At 60.0% G+C, this 22,074-nt stretch overlaps 1 protein-coding gene across 1 annotated transcript in view; it reads right to left on the reverse strand.

The window, feature by feature from the left end:
* Positions 1-1,531: 1,531 nt before the first annotated feature.
* Positions 1,532-22,074, reverse strand: part of CMIP (c-Maf inducing protein) — an 80,625-nt gene continuing 60,082 nt past the window's right edge. Inside the window, exons 12-22 of the mRNA XM_029926145.1 lie at positions 15,218-15,283; positions 14,144-14,170; positions 13,882-13,930; positions 11,274-11,381; positions 9,151-9,267; positions 7,555-7,695; positions 6,820-6,867; positions 5,613-5,759; positions 4,730-4,835; positions 3,086-3,156; positions 1,532-1,717 (exon numbers count right to left, since the gene is read on the reverse strand). Coding sequence (XP_029782005.1) covers positions 1,664-1,717; positions 3,086-3,156; positions 4,730-4,835; positions 5,613-5,759; positions 6,820-6,867; positions 7,555-7,695; positions 9,151-9,267; positions 11,274-11,381; positions 13,882-13,930; positions 14,144-14,170; positions 15,218-15,283 — 934 coding nt within the window. The 3' untranslated portion in view covers positions 1,532-1,663. The remainder of the gene's footprint in view (positions 1,718-3,085; positions 3,157-4,729; positions 4,836-5,612; positions 5,760-6,819; positions 6,868-7,554; positions 7,696-9,150; positions 9,268-11,273; positions 11,382-13,881; positions 13,931-14,143; positions 14,171-15,217; positions 15,284-22,074) is intronic.

A 22,074-nucleotide genomic window follows, 5' to 3' on the forward strand; every position in this document is an offset into this window, starting at 1 on the left:
GAAACAGAACACACTCACACGCACACACAAAATAAAACCTGGCACGTAAAATGAATTAAGACTGAAACCCAATTTCTTTTTTTTTTTCCTTTTTTAAAAAAATGAGGGCATTGTCGGGGGGGTAATAAAGTCTACCTAGCAAAGTATAAAACGACAAAAGCATGGTTTCCATTGAATAAGATTAAATATATATAAAACAATTACATTGACTGAGGGGTTAGGGCGGGAGGTGCTGGAGGGGGCGGTATTTGTGCTAAACCAACAGAAGAGGGGGCTTGGGGGAGAGGGGACCCCAAGTAAACCATAAAAGGGCTGTTCTGTACAGGGAGGTCTCGTTAAGAAAAAGCCGACTGTTTACAAAAGAAACGGAGGTTGGTGTGTCTTGGGGGCAGGTGTGGGGACAGAAAGGGGTCTGTGCCCGAGCGGTCACATTCATAGGGGCGGGCTGGGCAGTCAGGCTGGTGGAGACGACGTCTCTCTCTTCTCCCAAGAGACCATGCAGAGAAGCAGGCATGCATGAGGAGACCACGCGAAGCACAGGATGGCGGGGAGGCCACACGCCATAGTCTCGGTGGGGCCTGGGGACCGGGATGGCAGAGGCTGCCGGAGATGGGGGCTCTCCGGGGGAGGGGCCTGGGGCAGCTCTTCCAGGGGACGGACCCAGGAGGGCAGGTTAGCGCCCCCACAGGGTGTAAAAGGAGGCTGAGAGAAAGCTGGGGCCTGGCAGGAACGGGACTGCAACGTGGGGACCCCATGTCTGCCCCCCAGCCTGACCCTCCCTCACCCGGAGAAAGGTAGAGACATCTGGGAATTGGAAACACACAGTGGGGGGGCGAGGGGGGAGTTGGACAGACGGCCGAGCATTAGCATACAGAATCCATTACGAAAAAGCAATTAATTTTCCAAGGAGGTTTTTTTTTTTGTCTGTTTCCTTTAAAAAAATAACAATAATACTACCACTACCCCAACAGCTGACTGGTCTGTACAGTACTATAGGCCAGGGGAGGGCTGGGAGGGCGGGCAGGAGGGAGGGGGGAGGGTCAAAGACTTCATAAATAAGAGGCAGGTCCCAGACCCGCAATTTGTCAACATTTCTTAAATAGGCGCGTTATTTAAATCTTATGTACAACAAGAATCACTGTGCATAGCAATGGAGAGGACACAGGACGGCGTGATGACATGTCTGGGTCTTGTCCCGATGGCGGGGCGGGGAGCAAGTTGTCGGCCGAGCCTCTGAGGGAGAAAGCCTCCTTCCTCGGCCCTCGAGGCCCATCAGGGTCGTGTGACGGTGGCATCGGAGTTGACTTTTCCCACACGGCATTGAACACAAAGGCAAAGAAAATCCACAAAGGGTCCCCCCTCCCCGAGCCCCCCGCCCTCCCCCACCCCCTGCCCCGACCCGCTGATGCTCCTCTGGTTGCTACAAAGTCCGTTTTAGATCAGGTCAAGGTTTCCAATCATGAAGCTAAAAGAATTAGGCAGGGCTGGGCGTGCTAACGGCCCCCCTCCCCACCCCCTCCCCCCTCCGCCCTCTGCCCCCGAAAGACTCCCCCATCTATCTCACAGCCGGGCCGCCGGGGCGCGACCCCAGGACCGGCGCTCTACGGCTATTAGTCAAGAGTTGTGTGTGGCGGCTGCAAACTCCTTCCTGCCGGCGGGAGCTTCACCAGGCTTCCGTGTAGCGCACGTCCACTTCCTTCAGGTTGGGGAGCTTGGCCTGTGGGGGGCAAGCGGGGGCACCTACTGCGGCCTGAACCTTCCAGAACCTGGCCCGGTGGTGCCTGGCTCTCCCGCAGCCTCGGCCGCCGTTCCCACTGTACCCTCCCCGCACCCCTCACCTCACCCCACCTTCAGGGCTCCTGGGAGCTCGGGCTCAGGTGGCCTCGGGGAGACCAGGGCAGCAGCCCCCAAAATCAGAGGTCGCAGGTGGGTGACAGCTGGGAGGGATTCCCTGCCCCCTGCCTCTGGGGGGCTGTGGGTGCCTGGGTCACAGGCGGGCAGCCCCAGGGAGAGGAGGGTCAGCGCTGCCACTTGCTGGCTGCACGACACGGGACGGAGCCCCCAGCCTCCTCTTGGGCCCCAGCTCCCAGGCCGGTGCTACGGGGGAAACCCTGCTCTGACACAAGGCCATGTGCCCCCGGGCGGGCCCTCTGCTCACTTTCACCACAGCCCGCGGCCCACCGTTATGGGAGATGGGCAGGTGAACGCAGTGGGATCGCCATAAACGCAGGTGCCTGGTGGGGGGGGTGGGTGTTGGCAACTCGTGGTCCGTCTGGCTGCCTAGCCCAGCCCTAGCTTACCTGCAGCCCACCCACTCCGGGGCAGCTAGGACCAGACCCGGGTGATGGGGGGAGCAGGTTTCTAAAGGCCCAGCTCCATCAGCCCCCCAAGAAATGTGCCCACTTTTCCCCACGCAGATGCTCTTCCCCCAGTTTTATCTCGCCAACCTAGACCTGGCTGCCGGTCCAGGCGCTTACCCCATGACTGCACCAGCCCTGTCCATGTTCTTCCTGTTTCTACTCTTGCTTGGACCACCCCCGGCGCCAGCAAAAAATCAGTTTTCCTGGTAACAGCCACAACAAGCTTTTACAAGCATAACTCACTCTATGGCTTAGAGCCTCTGAAAGCTTCTACTGAACTTGGATGGGATCCAGAACCCTTCTGTGACCCACGAAGGCTTATTCAGTCGGGCCCAAGTCTATTCTCTCTTACTTTCTAGACGCGTTTGCTACAAAGTCAGTTCATGCCAACACTTCCTGCCTCAGGACCTTTGCACTTGATTTTCCTGTCACCCTTTGCATCCTTCGCTTATCTTATAGGTCTCATCTTATGTGGCCTCTGCTTCAAAGGGACCATCCCTGACAGTCACATGCCAAACAGGCCCTTCCTATTTCCAATCTACCAACTCCCTGCTGGTTTCCTCTGTCACTTCTTTCGACCTGCCTTTATTTTATTTACGGACTCATCTGCTGGTGTAACAGCCTTTCCTGCTCCGTGAGGACGGAACGCTGGTGTCTAGACTGACAGCCGGAAGGGAGGAAGGAGGGAAGGAAGGAAGGGAGGGAGGGAGGAGGGGAGAAGTTACCTTCAGATCTTCGTAGGTGTCAGCCGAGAGCTTGGTGCTGTTCATGTTTAAGCTGCAGAGACTCTTCATGGCTGTGCATGGACAGACAGACAGACAGACGGACACAGGCATTAGACCAGTGAGACCCCCACAAGGGCAGCTGCAGGTACGGGGCAGTCGGGCTGGGGGGCTGTGGCTCTGGCCGAGGCCTCTGTCTAGCAGAACGGGGGTGGGGGGACAGGGTGGAGGTTCAGGGCACTGCTAGGGCGCCACCAGGACAAAGTCTGTTTTGGGCGGGAGCCGGTCTGACCTGGACTTATGTTTTCTCCCTGCCCTCTGAGCCCCCCTCCCTTCTGATCCCTGTGTCAGGTCCCTGCACTGCTGTGCCCGGAAGTTCCCCAGAGTGTGCCTGCCACACCACAGATCAGCCCCAGAGGGCCAGGCCGGCCCGTCCCCCAGGCGAGCTCTGCAAGCTCTCCCAGTGGGTGACCCAGGCTGCCGCTTCTTGAAAGCAGCCCTCAAACTTTGGTCATAGGGGCCACCCACTGGAGGAGCAACGCTCCGTCCCACTCCTGGGGGCGCTGAGCCGGGTGGTGTGACTCCAGTGACAGTGTCCAAGGAGCACATTTGCAGAAAAGTATCCCCAAACCTCACCTTCCCTGCTCTCCGTCACCTCTCTCCCCTGTCCCCACCCCTCCTGAGCCCTCTGGAATTTGCCAACAACCTTGCAGGAGCCATGGCCACTGCCCAGTATACTAACCTCCTCGGCCAGTTCCTACCTACATCCTGTACACCCAGATGCGGTCACCTTCCCTGGGAAGCCCTCCTGGATTCTTCCCAGCTGGGCCATGGGGCCTTTTGTCTATACCAGTAAGTGGGCCGTGGGCACTGCAGTCTCCCAGGTTCAGCACCCAAGAGTTTGCTTTGGTAGGGTAGGGTCGGGGTGCAGGAATCAGCATTTCTGGGTTCCTCAGGTGTTTTGTGGCCCTTTCTGTTAAGGCAATGCTTCTCAGTCGTTAACCGTTTGTGGAAACCACCTGGGCATTTTGTTAAACTGCAGTTTTGGAGTCAGCAGGTCTGGGGCAGGACCTGAGAAGCTGCGTACCTAACCGCGGCTGCCGGCTGCTGCCGGGCAGGGGACAGGACAGCAGTGTCCTAGAGCACTTCCCCGGACTTGGCCCCTCAGACGAGTGTCTGGAGGGTACGGGCACTCACTGTTTCCTTTTCTTCTAGAATATAAGTTCCCTGAGGGCAGGGATATTTCCCCTATTTTGGTCCCCGCACCTAGAATGGTGCCTGGCACATGAGCACTTGCTGAAGGCATGCATGCACCGAGGAATGAATGAATGCATGCATGCACCGAGAAATGAATGAATGGATGCATGCATGGAGAAATGAATGAATGGATGCATGCATGGAGGAATGAATGAATGCATGCATGCACCAAGGAATGAATGAATGGATGCATGCATGGAGGAATGAATGAATGGATGCATGCATGGAGGAATGCATGCATGCATGCATGCACCGAGGAATGAATGAATGGATGCATGCACGGAGGAATGAATGAATGGATGCATGCACGCACGCATGAGTGGGTGGGTGGATGCATGAATGAATGCACGGGCGCAGCCCCCACCGCCCGGCCACCCGCTCAAGACTCACAGCTGAGGGCCAGCAGGCCGGCGTCGGTCACAGGCGTCTCACACAGGTTCAGCACCTGGAGCATGGTGAGGTGTTCCGACAGGAGCCGCAGGCCGGCGTCTCCAAACTGTGGGGCAGAGACCCTATCAGCCCCAGGATCGACCAGCCTCCCCACGGCACTCAGGGAAGTGACAGTGCGGCTGGAGGACATGGTGGAGGCAGGCGATGGGGACACAGCCAGGACCTCCAAGCTGGGGAGTCTGGGGTGCTCTCGTTTTTCTCCAAAGACTCAACGCTTCTCCTGGTCTGGGTTCGAGTCCAGCATCTGCTGGTGGGATGTGGGCCAGGCAAGGGCCCTTCCCAGGAGTCGGTCTTGCCATCTGTCAAGGAGCCTCTGACCTCAGTGACCGGCTACAAGTGAGGGCCAAGGCGGCCTTTCCCTGGGCAGGACGGGGCGGGAGGGCCTGGAAGGCAGTCTGCCGGGAACACCTGGTGTCCCTTCTGTACAAGGAGGGCTCTGGCGGGGCCTACACGTCACAGGCGCGGAGTGGAGACCGTGTGTGCTGGGGCTGTTGTCACCACAGGAAGACTCACGAGCTGCCCATGTGCTACAGGCAGGCGTGGGGACCAGTGTCACGTCTCAGCCCTGCCTCTCGGGGCTTCTAATACTTTGCCGGGCACACCCCTGCCCTGGGCCTCAGCAACTCCCAACTGTGAAATGGGCCACTGCCCTTCATGAGGTCCTAAATGTCCTCTGGGCTGGGGAGGGGTGTGGTAATAGGAGACTGGGCCTGGGGCTCTGGGCAGGGAGGCCAGTCCTGGAGGAGGGTGCAGAGCAGGGGCGCACAGGGGCGTGAAGGCGGGCGCGGGATGCAGGGGGCAGGTGGGGGCAGGCAGTGCGCACCTGAGTGGACCACAGGTTCAGCTGCTTGAGAGAAGGCAGTTTGATGAGGTGCTCAGCGCAGGCGCTGGTCACGTTGGTGAAGGCCAGACTGAGGTTCTCCAGGTTTCCGAAAGAGCCAGAGCTCAGCAGACGGGCCAAGTCGGCGTCCTACAAATAGACGGGCAGTGGGCTCTCGGGGAAGGTGCAGGGCTGCCAGGAGCTCCTGAGAGCCCTCTGCACCCCCTGTCTCCACCCCTTTTATTGCCCGCAGACAGTGGCACTGGGGTGACGGTGCAGCTCAGGCGGCAGGACTGAGGGGGGTGCTGGGAGTGCTGCCCCCCCGGCCCTGTGGGTGGGGGAGAAAGCCTCCAGGGCCGTGACTCACACCCTGAGTCACCGGCGGGGGTGCTCCTAGGCACGTCTCTCCCAAGGGTATGCATGCCTATGTGCACAGGCGTGTGCTCCTGGCCAGCTTCCCCTGCCAGGCAGCAGCCTGTGCCCTTTGCCCACCTGCAAACACTGAGGTCCCCCCACCTCTGAGGCCTCTGGAGAGCCATCCGTGCGGGCACTAGACCACGAGGCTGCGGAGGGGCATATCCGCACCCCCTTCCATCTCATTGGTCGAATCCCTGACTTGGAGGTGCCGCATGGCTGCACCAGATTCAGGCTGACCTCCCAGCTAGGCGCGGCTGTGTGCGGCAGTCTGGGCAATGGTACAGAGGGAGATGTGTCCAGCAGAACTTTCAGGAAAGTCCTTAAAGGGAAGGGGAATGTCCTTCTTTGCTTTTCTTCCTTCCACTGGCTTGAATGGAGACCTGATGACCAGAGCTGGAGCAGCCTTTTTGGATCATGAGGTGGAAACCTCATGCCAAGGACAGCGGCACAGGACAGAGGGGACTAAGATCCCCGAAGGCCTTGTACGTGGGATGGAAAGAGGCACCACCTCACAGTGCTGTTGTGGTGATAAAATGAACCGTCCAGGATCTGGCACATAAATGCTCAGTGTGTATTAGCTATTGTTACTATTATCAACTATTTACATGTTAACATTAATATCAACAACAGCTTTTATCATGCGTGGTTTCCTGCAAGCTGGTTGGTTCCCTCCTGGAAAAGCTGGCCTGTCAAGTACTGTGGGCTCCCCAGACACTGCCTGTGTCCCTCATCCGAGAGGCCTGACTGCCTTCTCCCCTCCACTCAGCCCCACAGGAGAACAAAACCAACTCACTGTGGACTTGGAGGGCAGTGTTAGCCTGGTGGGCCCGCCTTTCCTTTGCTGCAAGAGAAACCAGACTGATCACGACACATTCTTTGCCCTGAGCTTCTGGCCCGCACGCCGCCTCCCCACTAACACCACGTGCAGCGCCCTTTTCATTTCTCGGGGGTAGAAGGCAACATGGCCGTCTTGGTCTCGGGGGCAGACCCTGAGGTAAGGTTTGGACACGGCTGGTTTATCAGAGAGGGAATCCCAAGAAACACCGGCAGGGGTGTGGGGAGGGGAGACGGCGGAGGCCCCTCCGGGAAGCGAGTGTTCTCGTGCTGCCACCGCCAGGCGTCCTCTGGGGAATGTTGGAGAAGCCACGTCTCAGAGGTGCCCCCTGTGCGGAGAGGGAGCTGGGGTATTGACACCCCGCTCCAATCAGCCGCTGGGTGAGAGCTGCTCCAGGAGACCCGGGAGGCGTGAGTTCATCGTCACTCCGGAGCCCAGCCCGGGACGCGGGGGGGAGGCAGTGACTGCCGTGAGGGAGTCTGGGGGTGACAGGATGCACCTCCTGGCTGGGCCCTGTAGGAGCTATGTGATTTTGGGCCACTGACTCGACGGCTCTGTGATGACCTGGAGAGCTGCAGGGGTGGTCCCAACCTCTCGGGGTCTGGGGTAAGGCTTGCTGGGACAGAGGCCCACCCCGGTGCAGGGGGCCCTGACCCCCCGCAGGTGCGCCCCGAGGCCGGGCGGCGGACTCACCAGCTCCTTCAGCTCCCGCTGCCGGTCGCAGAGCTGCTCGTACATGCGCTTGCCCACGGCCGTGCTCTCCAGGGTCGAGATGATCTGCAGCTGCGTGTCCTTGTTGTCGATGATGTTGTACTCCAGCATCAGGCACAAGATCTGCCCAAGAGCAGGGGCAGCGCGTTACAGGCAGGGCTGCTCCGTGAAGGCAGAACCCTCAGCCCGTGCCGACGGCCCCTCGCGCCAGGGAGAGAGGAGTCTGTGGCTGAGCTCTGCACGCTCTGCGTGCCCCAGATCTTATCCTGGAAACGAGCAACCACACTCTCCCCTCTCTGCCCTTCTGGCTGGGTGACACTGGGCAAATCACGTACCGCAGCTTCCCATCTCTACAATGGGAACACTGGCGCACAGCCAGCTGACCACAGAGCAGGCTCTGGGCACACGCACCAAGGAATGATGCATGCTAGGACATCAAGGGTTGGGACAGCGCCCAAGAGACAGGACACCACTCTCCATCCCTAGTTGTCCCCCCTGTGCCTGGCACGTGGTTGGAGCACAAGACATGCCCAGAATTAAATTGGAGCCCTGGGGTCATCTGCGACACACGGCCTCCCGGAGCCTCGGGCAGCTGATGTGCTCTCTGGCCCCAGATTAGTATGCGGGCAGCCCTTTCCGGGGACTTCTCACTTGCCCAGCAAAGCCTACCCAGCTCAGGCCCCCACAGCACCGCCCACCGGCCTCCTGGCTCCCTGCTCAGCCCCGTCCTGCAAGCCCCTGCGCGAGCATCCGGATGAACCTCCAAGATCCTCCCCAGGGCCTCTGGGCCTCCGTAGGCTGTACGGGCACATCCACCGAAGTCCCCTAGCCCTTGGCGCAGCCACCCTGACCTCCTGCTGGAGGCCTGGGACGTGCTGCCCCGGCCGGGTGCCCGCTCCTGCCCTCGTTAACTCCGCGGCCCCCAAATCTCACGGTAACGCTCGCTGGAGGTTCAGATGCTCTGACGCCCCGCCCACCGAGAGGGGTGCTAATCCCCGTCCTGTGACTGCCGGCTGGCACGTCTTGTGGGTCGGCTGTGGCGCAGCGAGGCTGCCTGACTCTGGGGCTGCGCCAGGCGCAATATGGCTTCTGCCATCCTGTCTTTGCACAGTGGCTCTGGGGGCCCCAGGCTGCTGGGGACTTTGGGAGGAGGAGGGAGGAACTGGGCTGGGCGTGCGCCCCCCCCCGCCGTCCCCCCCGGGAGCGGAAATACTTCTGCCCCAGCTGCTTCGTGGACAGAGGCCTGGAGTCCCAGCTGGTCCGGCCGCCCCGTGAGGGACCCTGGGTAAGAACTTGTCAGCTGAGCCCAGTCACCCGTGAGCCAACTAAATGAGTGTCATTGTTTTGAGCCCCCACTGGGGTGGTCTGCTCTGCAGCATAGACAAATGGACAGAAACCTCCTCTGATCATAAGTGAAAGGCATAAACTGTGGTGGGAGGGGGGGGCTCCCACTAAACTTGGAGAGGCCGGGCCGCACTCGCCTCCCCCACTGCTGTGCTCCCAGCTGCCCCAGCAGCTCTGGGCTCCTCAAGGTGCCCAGTGAACGAAGACAAAGGACCGGGCCAGACAGCTCCTTACCTCCACCATGGTCTGGTTCCCCCTCAGCGCCAGCAGCATGCAGGGTCCCAGCTTGTTTTCCGCCAGGGAGAGCAGGAATTTTTTGGTCTTGTAACAGGAGCCCATGAGGATGTGCACCTACGAGGGGGGATGGCCCATGTGAAGGGCACTGACCACTGTGGGGCCGTGGCCCGAGATGCCTGCTGGTGGCACGCCGGAAGGTTCCAAAACCAGAACACCCCCCACCCCCACACCCTCCATGGTCACCAGACCCCCCACCCCACCCGACAGGTGCTCTAGGACATGATGCTCAGCAAGGCGATCACAAAGGGCAGATCCTGTAGGATCCCACGCATGGAAGGGACCTGGAGTGTCCGGTTCAGGGACTGGAATGGCTGCGGGGCAGGGGTAGGGCGGGGGGTTAGCATTCAGGGGGTAGAGCGCCACCACATGCGGGACAGGGAACAGGAGGGAGCCCCGGCCCCCCCATTCTGAGCACTCAAGGAGCTCGGCCAGTATTCCGAGCCCCCACCTGCCCAGAGACCCAGAAATTGGCAAAGTGCGCTCCACCTAGGTTCTATGCAGGGCAGCCACTAAGAAAGCGGTGTTTCTTTCGGGTGTCTCTGGAGACGGGACCTGAGGGAAGGGAGCCCCAAGCAACAGGACTGCAGCCCCAAACACTTCGTGTGCTCTCCCCTGACTTTGTGCCATGGCAGACGCCCTTCCAGGGTTGGAAGCGGCAGCCTAATCAAAGGGACCTCTCCCGCCCCTGCGTCTCCATGGAAACAATGTGTTCATCCCAGGGGCTGCTGCCTCCTTTTCCGTGTCTATCTTTTCCGCTCCATCATTAGCAACTTGGGCGCACAGACGCCATCTCTCAGGTGGGGAAGATTCCAGCTCCCCCGGGTTCTCTCGCACCCTGAGACCCCACATCAAGGGGTGGGGGGGGCACCGCCCGTTGCCATGGTGAAGCTGTGACGTCAGGGGAGCCCTCGTGAGTGGGGAGGAGGGGTGCACTTCCGGGATGCACAGGGCACTCGGGAGGGACTGTCAGGCAGTGGGTGAGGCGTGGAGAGCCAGTGCATAAGGAAAATGATCTAAAATTAAGTCCCTCTCAAGAAAGCTTCCAGAGGCAGCGCCGGATCTGACGTCACTGCAGGGAGCTTCACGAGCCGCTGGCCCTGCTGGCCCGGTGGCCAGGCGCCCTGCATCCATCACTGCAGGCGATCACCGGCTGATCCCGGGAAGCCAACACTGTGTTCCGTTTCACAGGCGAGGGGGCGAAGCCCCACCCAGCCAGCGAGCTTGGCAGAGTGGCCCCTGACCCGTGTTCTCTCGCTATCGGGAACACGCTTGGTCACAGAGCCCAGCCAGTGTTGTGAGAGCACACGGGACAGCTGAGGTTCCGGGCCAGCTGGAGGGCAGTCTGTCCCCCTTCAGGAGACAGTCAGGCTGCTGCTAGAGAGGGGTGGGCTCCGTCCCAGGAGGGACCTGGAGGCCCGGGGCCTGTGTGACCTCAGGCAAGCCACTGTACCTGTCTGGAGCTGCCTCGGTACAGGTGTGGTCATGGGGTAAGGCTGAAAATTAAGACGAGATAGTGCACGTGAGGTGCCCAACACGGTGCGTGGCCCAGAAAAGGTCCTGGAAGTCACCGTGGGTGCTTGGTTATTGGTTTGGCCACATCAGATCTCTCATCTCTCAGGGGAGATGACCATCCTGACCTTGGCTTCTCATCGCAAAGGTCAGGCATGCTGGGGGGGTCTGCAGAGCCTTCTAGAATCCCTGAGGATGCTAAGCACTCAGTAGCTTGATCTGAACGTTGCCACTACAGTGAGCCACGTGAGTTTGGGCAGTGAGCGCCTCGGGCTCTGGCCGCCTGTCTGTAAAGTGGGGTGGCACTAACTGTCACCTCCTGATGGAGCTGAGCTAGACGGAGTGAGAGCCCTTGGTTTGGTGCCTACTCTGGTGAGAGACGGAAAGTGACACTCATGGTCATGGTCTTCGTCACCACCTTCCTCTTCAGCTCCGATGTCATCTGGAAATTCCCAGGCTGGCCACTGCCAGACTGGGACAGTGCCGGCGCTCCTCAGGAGGGCACACACGGCGTCCGTCGCAGCACCCACTGCGGGGCCCGTCCCACCTACCATGCTGGCAAACAGCTCCCCGTCATCATCACAGGCCACGCCGCCGGGGCTGTAGAGCTGAAACCAACCATCTTTGCCGGCCCGCACACTCAGCAGGCACGAGTGCACCTGCGGCAGACAAGGGACACAGCGGTCAGTCCCATCATGCAAATGATAAAGGCTCAGACAAGTCCCGCACTTAAGGAACCTGTTTAACTTCTAATCCAGCGACTCCCACCTCCTACTAAATTCCGCAGAAGGCCTGCTGGGAAAAATCGGAGCATCCATAAACCGGGGACCTCAAGCCATTCCCCATCAGCTCTGCGGGATGAAGGGCCAGGCCTGGCTTAGTTAGCTGCCCCAAATACAGCAAGTCTATGGCCAAATCGGGGTGAGGAGAGGCTCAAAGCCACTGCTTCAACTCAGTCCACTTTTCTGTGCCTTTTTTGGGGCACAGGGGGTAGTTCTTTCTCCTCTCTTCTCTCTCTGCACCTCTAAGTCCTGTCTCCTGCTCTCTGCCCTCAGCTCTCTGAACCTCTGTTCTGCTCACTTGGGACACCTGGCCCCTCCACCACTGGGGGGTCTGCCTTCTGCCCCCGCTGGGTGTCCTCTGAGCCACCTTCTGAGTCTCTGCTCCTCCCTGGAAGGTGCTCTGTCCAGGATGGGGTGGTTTCATGCACATGCACAGACAGCTCTCTCTGGGTCTCAACTGCCTTCCCAGAGCTCCGCAAGTGGGTGGGTGGGTGGGTATGTGTGTGTGCAAACACGTGTGTGTGTGTGTGTGTGTGTGTGTGTGTGTGAGAGAGAGAGAGAGAGAGAGAAATTCCATCCATATCCATCCTGGCCCCTACTATAGCTGCAGAGAGAGAGAGAGAGAGAGAGAGAAGAGAGAGAGAGAGACAAAGGCCTTTGTCTCTCCCCCTCCTCTGTCCTCAGAAGAAAGCTAGGAGAAGCGCCCCGTCATGTCCTTCAGGAGCAAAGGACAATTTGCTGCCAAAAGCCACTTGCTCACAGGTATTCAACTGACCACAGCCCACACACAAGCAGAAAACAGAGGCAGTGGGGCTTTGATTTTTTCCCTCTGAGTTGGAAAAATAGCCAATGTTAATTTGTCTACTACAAAGAAATAGGGAACCAAGAGTATGAAACGCTATTCAGCAAATGTATCAAACAGTTTAGAACTCTGACTTCTTTAGGAAAAAGAAGGTGGGAGGGGAGAGAGGGGAAGAGAAACAGGGAATCGAAGGGAGAGGCACAGAGGAGCCAGGGGCGGGGCCTGCAGGGGCGGGGCCTGCTGGGGTGCTCCTCCTCCCCCCAAGACTGGCCTGGCCCCTGGCTCCTCAGCCCCCAGGGCCTCGCGCTCTGTACCAGGCTTGGAAAGTTTCCGCCCAGCACTTGGCGCCGCTTCTCTGCTCTGGGAAGCAGCTGGGACCACTTTTATTCTTCAACTTCAAAGTTTATGCTGAAAATAAAGGCTCCCTTTGGAGGGGAGTTCTGAGCATCTGTCTTCAGACGCAGCGAGGAAGGGCTTGGTGTAGACCAGACCTGCCTATCTACCGTTTCTGCTTTTCCCCATTGTAGCCGAGGACCACTTTTGGCATCAGGGTTTAGAATAAGGTGTTCTAGAACTAGATCTTTCTAGAACTATGTTTTACAGCAGGGCCTGAAAGGAATATATTCTGGCTCCATCAAGAAGAAAGCCTTCCTCCTCTACCCGTCCTGAACCTCCCGCTCTGCTGGGGGTCTGTCCCCACCTGCAAGCCAGATCCCCTGGTCACGTCCCAGGCTCCATGCAGCTGGAGAAAGGGCTGTGAGTGCCTCGGGGCAGGGCCAGCGGGAGGGCCCCTCGTGTCGGCAGCCCCATCCGGGCCCCAGCTACTGAACAGGCTCTGGAGCCAGACTCCCTGGGTTTGGGCCCTGCCATGGCCAGCAACCAGCCGTGTGGCCAAGGAGATGTGACTCAACTCCAAAAGGAGGGTAATTCCGGTGTGAACAGGGTTGACGGCAGACCCCACTCCTGGCTGTGGCAAGGACTCAAGGAGAAAGCACGTGTGTCCAACACAGGGTGAGCGCCAGACCCAGGCCGGTGTCACCGCCCCGATGTAGTGGGTGGAGAAATCCAGGCTACGCGAGTCCTGCTCACACAGCCTCAGGGGGACGCTGACCTCTCCCGGAAGGCCAGACACGGGAGGGACAGAGCGGCCCTTCAGAGGCCCTCAGCCCCTGTGCCCAGGAAATGAGCCCGGCTCGGAGCCCAGCTCAGAGGGCTTCCCTGGCCCGAGGGCTGTCAGAACGGCGGGCCTGAGGAGGAAGCAGCACTCTCTTGGGGCTGGCCGGGAGCCCCTGCATCAGCCCGCCCCTAACCAGGCCTGTGCTTCGAGAAGAAGCCGCCCCTGGTGGGAAACCACCTCTGGGTAGCCTGAGTTTACAGTAAAGGGCTGACATCACGGCCAGGCACCCCCTCCCCACCAAAGGGGGTGTGGCTGTGTTCATGCACTGGGCAAGGGGCCTTTGTGTGCTGTTCTGAAAGCCGGGGGGAGACGGGGAGGCCCCGACAGAGCCATGGAAGGCTTAGGAGGCCCGCGGGCGCCCGGACAGGGTGCCGTCGAGACCCAGCGGGAGGCCTCACCTCTTGTCGCGGGTCTTCGGCGAACCTCTGAATCACATACTTCAGCTCCCTGAAAGAGACGGGGTGGGGGCGGAGTCACCGGCAGGGTCCGGGCTTGCATGGGCCATGGTGCGGGCGGAGGGGAGGGCCGGGGCGGGGGCGCGCTGGGGTCCGGAAGCGCCCCGGCAGGCTGGCCACGCACGCGCCCGGGGACGGGCTGAGGGAGGGCCGAGAGCACATCCACGCCGGAAGAAGGCAAGGAGGGTGGTGCCCAGATACTCACTTGGTGAACTTCTCGTGTGCGAGAGCTCTGTAACAAAAACGAGGGGAGAAGGCAGTGAGCGGGGGCTTTGAAACCCTCAAGGACCCAGAGATCCTCCTCTGGGGGCGGGGAGGCCTTGAGTCGGAGCCGATGGAGGAGGAGGACGTGAGGGGGACACAGACATTTTGTCCATCTGCGAAACCACGAAGCAAAGGCCTCCTCGGACGAGGCCCGGGTCCTGCCCGTGCGGGTGCCGAGCAGCGCGAGTGCACACGGGCACCAGGGACCCAGGTGCACGTGCTAATTGTTCCACCATTAAGGTGCCGCCGCACTAATTACCACCCTACTTCACGGGGCATTTGGGGACCGTTCTCCAAGTGAATTGCATCATGGGCCCCTGTCACGTGTGTCCCAGGGGCGATGGGCACAGCAAGTGCAGCCAGTGACGCCACTGCTCTTTGGAGACAGCCACGGCTCTCAGGAGTCGGATTTCTCCGGTCTTGAGTCCTGGGGGCCCCAGGGACGGGCCAGGCCAGCAAATGGGGCAATTACCAGGTATAATGTCCCCCTCGGAGAGCCGCATTTCACAAACACGGGCTCGTTAATAGGCTCCTGAGAGAGCCCTGAGTGGCCTCCTGAGGCCTGGCTTCTCCACATGTGTCAAAACAGAGACCTAGAGGCATTTTAGGCCTCAGACAAAAGCCTTCTCCTCCGGCCATTATCCACCAGATAGTTTTCTCCCGATTTTCCTGGGATAAATTCAATACTGGAGTAAGGGCTGGCAAGGGAGAGACGGAGGGTCCATTTTCGGCCCAACTCACTGCAGAACACAAGCTAATCATCGTAATGGGGGCAATAAGAGAGCTTTCAGCACAGGGCAGCATGGTGCAGAGAGCAATTCCGAGCCCATGGCGGCCGTGGCCGCTGTGAGCACACAGGCGGCCTTCCCACTCCCTGCACAGAGGCGCGATGGGGAGGGGGCCCTCCCCAGGGTCCCCACAGCTGAGGGCCGGCCTCTCGGTCCCCCACTGCTGCCCGTGGTGTCCCCGGGGTGACGTGTGGACAAGTGAGGTCAGAGGCAGGTGGGGGACTTACTCTTTGGGGAATGGAATGGGTTGAAGCAAGCTGGCCAGAGATGGTCTCCAGTCATCATAGTCGGACCTAGAGAGAGAAGGGGCAACAGGTTGGGACCGTGCGTGGTCACACACGGCCAGGGACGGGGCCAGGGTCTGGCAGAGACTAGCCCGCGATGCCGCGGCCACCTCCAGCCTCCAGGGAGCTGGGAAGACAAGCAGCTGCCGTGTGCGGGTCTGAGAGACAGAAGCGCTCCGAGGCTTCCTTCCGGCAACCGAAGGGGCCAGCCATCTGGCTCGCGGGGGCTTCGTCTCTCTCAGCTCAGCTCCCAGGTCACCAGATCACTGTTCCTTCGGACCTTTGAATTATCAGGTCGAAATCCTAACCTTGACACCTTAGAATGTGTCTGGCTTTGGAGACACAGGTGCGATGAAGGCACAGTGAGGCCCTTAGGGTGGGCCCTGACCCAGTGTGACCAGGGTCCTCATGAGAAGAGACCGGGACACAGCCACGCACACAGAGGCAAGACCCCCGACAACACCGGAAGGAGGAAGCCGACTGCAAGCCCAGCGAGAGGCCTCAGACGAAAACAATCCTGCCCCCGCCATCATCTCCGGGTTCTAGCCTCCGGAGCTGGGAGAAACCAGGCTTCTGTTGTCGATGCCACCTGTCTGTGTGACTCTGTCATGGCGGCCCGAGCGGACTGGTCCAGGGGACTTACGAGGGCACAAAGAGGCGCGCTCATCTTTGACCAGAACCGGGTGGCAGATTTATACACGGATTCATATAAAACATGAAAATGAAATGCCACTGATTTGCGGTTTAGGGCAAGCCTCCTGATCTGTCAGACACTTCTACTCTTCTGTCCAGATAACAGCGTTTTTCTTCTGAACAGTCACGGTTAGGGGCGCCTGGTGGCTCAGTCAGTTGAGCTTCTGACCTCAGCTCGGGTTATGATCTCAGGGTTCGTGAGTTTGAGCCCTGCATCGAGCTCTGCATTAACACTACGGAGCCTGCTTGGGATTCTCTCTCTCCCCTGCGGTCTCTAGCCCTCCCCTGCTCACTTGCTCTAAGTAAATAAATAAACTAAAAAAAAAAAAAATAGTCCCTGCAAATGATGGTAATGATAATGGTGATAATAACAGTAATGAAACAGATACCGGCAGCCATGACCTTGCCGGCACACGGTGCACACGCTCCGTTACGCCAAGAAGGTCACCTCTGTTTGTTTACTGTTCACAGTGAAGATCAGCCTCACTCAACCGATGGGGAAATCGGGGCTCAGAGAAGGGGACTGTGTGAGCCCATGCGGCTTTGGGGGAGGGGAGGTCGAGTCCAGGCTTGGCTCTCGCCAGCTCTGACAGGTGGCGGCCGGGGCCTCAGGTGACGCCAGGCCCTGGAGGGTCCTGCACACCTGGAGGGGGACTGTCCCTGAATGGGGACATTGGCATGAGTGCCCACGACGGCTGCAATGTGCTGAGCACGCACGGTCAGACCATGGAACCGGCCCGACGACGGCCACCGGCCATGAGTCTGTATTCCAGGCGGGGAGCGGCGAAGCAGCAGGCGGGGTGCCCGCAGAGAGAGGTCCCCGGAAGGAAAAGCAAGAGCTTCTGGAGGCCGCGGGGGAGTCAGCAGGGGTGCCCCCGACACCTCACCGGCACAGCCGGCCCCCTGGGAGCCAGCGGGCCAGGAGCAGGGGAGGGGATGTGTGGGGCGCGGCGGCACCTCAGCCCGAGGACAGAGGGGCCTTGACCAGGAACCAGAGCATTCACGTGTGCCCCGGCTGACGCCCACAGACGCCCTGCGAGACCCAAATTACAAGACCCCTTTTTGCAGGAGGAAAGCAAGGCCCAGAGATGCTTCATATTTATACAAGTCACCAACTGGGGGTTTGGATTTGACCTCAGGTGCCTCTGGGGCTGTGACCTGTGTCCTGCTCTGGGTCCCCCTGTTTCTCTGGTTGGGGGACTTTGCCAGAAAGCAAACCCAGGGGTAGCCAGTTCTCCCCGACTGTGCTAAGCCAGGCGGGCACCTCCAAGGTCCCCGGGCTTCACCCTTCACACAAGGACTGCTGTCTCCAGCCGAGCAGGAGCTCTCGGGCGTCCTGGTGCCCGCGCCCTGGGTGGGGCTGCGTCTTACCTCTGCACCTGCCGTGCTGGGCACCAGGCCGGGTGGAAGAGGACTGTTGAGCTGTAGCCCCGGTGCACACAGAGACGTGGCCAGGATGTGGGGCCCACTCCCAGGTGGAAGGGGGCGCTATCACGTGGAGCGCGTGTCCCCAGCTGCAAGCTCGGGTGTGCAGTCTCACCTGGACCCTGGCAGGAGGGGGTGCTGCGCTTGGACCCCTACCGACGCCTGGCAGTGCCCCCAGGAGGTGTCCGACAGCGCTCGGACCAGCCCGGGCAGAGGAAAAGACCCAGACTGGAACCGTGGTCGTAGGGCCCTGCAGCTCCTTTCTGTTGAGTTCTCATCATCTGGTGTCCTCCGCCCCCCACGACCCTGAGGTGCTTTCTCGACACTTGTCCCTCACTATTCCCCCCATACACCGTGTATCTGTTTGTCTGCACCTAACCCTAAATGACAGTCACTGTATTCTCGTCCCCAGGACCAGTACTGCTCCTCCGCCAACATCACAGTTTACAGGGCGCAAGCCTGCCTGCCCTGCCTCCCTGCAAACAAACCAGGGATAAGGCGGCAGCCTTCGGGACCCAGCGCGTACCCTGGGGGCTTCCGAGGAAAGCCCTAGCAGACACCCAGGAAACAGTTCCCCGAAATGCCTGATGGTCTGAGGTGAGTTCTAACAGAGTCACTTTGTGGCGATTTTGCTGAGCACTTATGTGGCCCCACACCGGGCACAGACTCATGTCATCCTCGAGGATGACAGAATGTCACACCTGCCTCACAGGTGAGAGAGGGAGGCCCACCTGAGCTCACATGGCAAGCGAGCCTGGAGCCAAGATTCACAGCGGGGTCCTTGGACTCCAGTGCCCAAGGCCAGGTGCAAGCTCCGCGTGCCAGGTGGCTGGGCGCAGGGAGCCCAGAGGCCTGTCCTGCACATCAGGAGGCGGAGACCCCTTCTGACCCCATACCTGTGTGCTGCACCTTGTAGGGGGGGGTCTGGCTGATTTTTGTGTCTGGCTCATCTTCTCTCTGAACCCTGCGCCGCCCCCTCCCCCACTGGATTCACGGCTTCCAGAAAATCTAAAATAGGAACAAACACTGTAAGAGCGTGTGTCGTGAGCACGGGCTATTCCGGTGCACACGGATTGGCCCACGTGTCCCCAGACACCTGCTGAGCTGGGCACACCTGCCATCCCCATTCTACAGATGAGAACATTCGGTGAAGAGGAGCGCCGGCCCAAGGTCACGCAGCTGCTTGGAGCTGGGGTCTGCACCCCGGAGTCAGGCTCCCACATCTGAGCAACACGACCTCCCACCTCCTGCTTCCATCTCTGCCGGAAGGCCACTTCCCTCCAGGAAAGGGGCACACACTGGTTTTCCTTTTGCTTTCAAAAAAAAAAAGAAACATGTTCTATGTAGAAATGCCATTAAATAGAGGAAACTGAAGAGACTAACTTGCTCATGATTAGCGGGTTCAGAGGCCACGGAGCTGGGCTTCAGGGCAGCAACACAGCCTGGCGTGGTGTCACTCTGGACAGAAGGGGACGTCGACAAGCCCGTTCCGTGGAGCAGCAAGTGTCACCTGTGTCTCTAAGCCCACGGCTCGGCCTTCTACTGGCTCCACTTTGCACAGGGCTGAGAGTGGGGGAAATGGGCAGACTTCCCTGCCCTCAGCCAGGTCCAGCTGCAAGTCTGCGGTTAGCTCCTGGCCCTGCTCCAAATGCCCAGGTCTACACGTTTGGGGGTGCACAGTAGGTGTGTTGTGACAGGCTGGGTGCCCAGAAGCTGGCCAGGCCCCAGGGACGGGCTGCGGGTCCTCTGTAGCTAGCAGAGCATCTGCCCTGGGCATCCAGAGAGCGGGGCCAGCCTGGCAGAGGATGGAAGGGGGAAGGGTGGCCAGGCTCTGAGAGGCCCAATGGCTCAGCCCCAGGAAGGAGACAGCTAGGCCTGCCCAGGGCTCGTGGAGGAAAAGGAGGCAGCTTAAGTGTCCTGAAGGCCTCTGATGAGCCTCAAGTGTCAGTCACCAAACGTTTAGTCCTCACATCAATGGGGCCAGGCAGCCTCTAGAGCGCCTCACGCCTCCCAAAGAGGTGGGCCGGCCGCCGAAGGTCACTGTGCTCCTGGCGGGGAGCCAGACTGTGCGCAGGAGGCCTGGGTCTCGGCCTCACACCACACTGCCGGATGGTCTGAAACCAGACGGCTGGGAAGTTCCCTTTTCTCGCTGTGCTGGGGGTGAGTGACAGCAGGGACAAGCCAGGCGGGTGAAGGGATGGACATGGGACACAGGCAGTGCCCAGGACTTGGGGCAGCTGCTCTGGCCTGGTGGAGCCCACAGGCCGGCTCAGCGGACTCACAGGCTGATGTGCCGGCCGCTGCCCGGAGCGGAGCTCAGAGGGGCCCTGCAGACTGGATGCTTCCTCCCAGCACACCCTTTCCTCCCGCCTTTCCTCCTGTCGCACGGAGCGTCTGCAGCACGGGGACAACGCCGCCCACCTCAGCACACTGGCCTGCAGCAGGCAGGCCTGGCCCGGACGGCTGCACGCACGACAGCGCCCGACCTGAAGCCCAGCTCCCTCGGGCCACAACCCGGGGTGGGGGCATCTGACTCCAGCAACGCCCTCAAACTCGGTCCTTGGTCCCACCAGCACCTCCCCCCTCCCTTCCATCCCTCAGCTTGTTGGAAGCTATTTCCGCCATTTCTTGCGTGACAGGGTTTGCAAGCCCCCAAAGAGCCCCGTCCCTGTGCCACACTCCGCGGTGGAGCTGCGGCCTCTGGCTGGGGCCGCTCTACCCCAGGCTGCCCGTGTCCCCTTCACAGCGCCTGCCTTCTACGTTCTGGTGATGCTGCCCAGCCATTAGGACGACCGCCCGTCTGTCTGCATTTCCCCCAGAGGCCCCGAGGGATGCGGCATCTGCCCCTCACCTCCAACCCACGGAGGCCTCTTTCAAAACCTGGGTGTCTGCGAAATAACAGGTAGCCAGATTCGAGCTGGTCCGGGAAGGGTGGACATGCCCACCTCTCCCTAATGACGTCTGCTCTTTTCTCTTCCTGGACGCAAGCGCGCCCCCATTGCTTGTAGCCTCCCGTGTGTCAGCCGCTCTCTGCACCCCATCCCACCTGGTGGGCAACATCACTGCTTTCAGTAGTTGGCGCTACTCAGATCCAGAGGGACTGGGGGCAGGGGATGAGTTGGGACCCCTGGCATTTAGTGTGGAGCCTGGCCTGGTGTGCACATGCGGCAAGCACCTGATAACGGACGCACAAACAAGTATGTGCACCGACTCAGCCACCCAGCAGGTTAAGAGGGGGCCTCCAAACTACAATTGACCAAGACCTGCTCAGTCTCGCTCCCGAGTCCACATTCTTTCCATCTTGCCACCTGGCCTTGGCCTCAAAACGGTGATGCTGGCCTGCGCCGGGAATAGTTTTCCTTTTTAAGGGTCTCCAGGGAACTTCTTGTGGTTTATATTACTTTTCAAAGGTGTCAGATTCCAACGATGCGCACGCCTTCCTCTGGGAACACGACTAACCAGGGGCAGTGGGCTGGGCTGGGAAGAGCGGTGCCCACTCCGGTGGATGGGCCAGGCCGGGCCACGGCTCTAAGTCTGGCTCCTACGGCCCCCGGAACCCCCATTCCACATTAGATGGTCCACACTTCCCCTCTTGTACATAACTCTGAGCCTGCTAGTTGGGGACAGCAGTGCACTCTCTCCGAGAACCGACGCCGGCTCAGCAAGGGAAAGGCCCTACATCACGACCCCCACTGTACAGACAAGAAAACCGAGGCCCCGAGGAGCCAAGAACACTGCCCATAGCGCACAGTGGGTGGGGTCAGATGGCCACATGTCATTTCTCAGACCACACACGCTTCTTGCGATCTGACTGTGTGCTGACTGCCTTACCAGGGCTTTCTGCCCCTCAAAGTACTATTAAGACAGGAGGCACCTCACTCCCCATTACACCCAGAAGTGCACTAACTCCCACTGGCCCGGTGGCTGCGCCTGCAAGGTGTGTTCTGGTGCCCAGAGAACGTCCTTGTGCTCCTGCCCCGAGGCAGCAGTGGCTCAGGCAGGACAAGTAACTCATCGAAGGCCAGGAGCCCCTCCTGCACCTGTGGCCCTGGGTGGGCCAGCGGCGCAAGCAGGCAGCAGCGTCAGAGAAGGGACAAGACATGGAAGAGTTTCACAGGTCCAAACTTCTGGGGCACTCTCCCTCCCCAAGGTGAAAAAGGCTTCTGGAAATATAAGCCAGCTCCGTGGAGACCCTCGGGCAGGTGGTCAGGAGGCCAAGAAGCAGACAAGGGAGAAGAGAATCTGCATTCGTGAGCATGTTTGTGAAGAAGGGAAAAAATGTGTGTCAACTGCACCATGAAGATTGGAGACGGGAGTCAGAGACAGAGCCAGGAGAGGGGCTGTAGGTCCGGTGTTGGTGGAAAACAGCCAGAGGAAGTAAGGGGGCCCCGGTGAGCGCGGGGCATCCCTGGCCTGGTAGGCCCTGCCTCCACCAGGGTGAGGAGGGGCCGCGGGTCACCTGTCCCCTGGAGGATGACTGCTGCTCCCAGGAGCAAGCGGGGACCACCCTCTGCCTTAGAGAGACAGACATGTCTTCTCAACCAGGGCTTCTGAGCAGAATTTGAAATTTCCTTTGATCGGTGCAAGGAGTGTGAGGGGGCCGCTAAACGAGGCTGTGCCCTCAGCCAGCCTCTGCTGCTAGACGCTGAGGCCGGAGGTGACCCTGGGGACACAGGGAGGCT

Source organism: Suricata suricatta, chromosome 16, assembly GCF_006229205.1.
Source record: "Suricata suricatta isolate VVHF042 chromosome 16, meerkat_22Aug2017_6uvM2_HiC, whole genome shotgun sequence".
NCBI lineage: Eukaryota > Metazoa > Chordata > Mammalia > Carnivora > Herpestidae > Suricata > Suricata suricatta.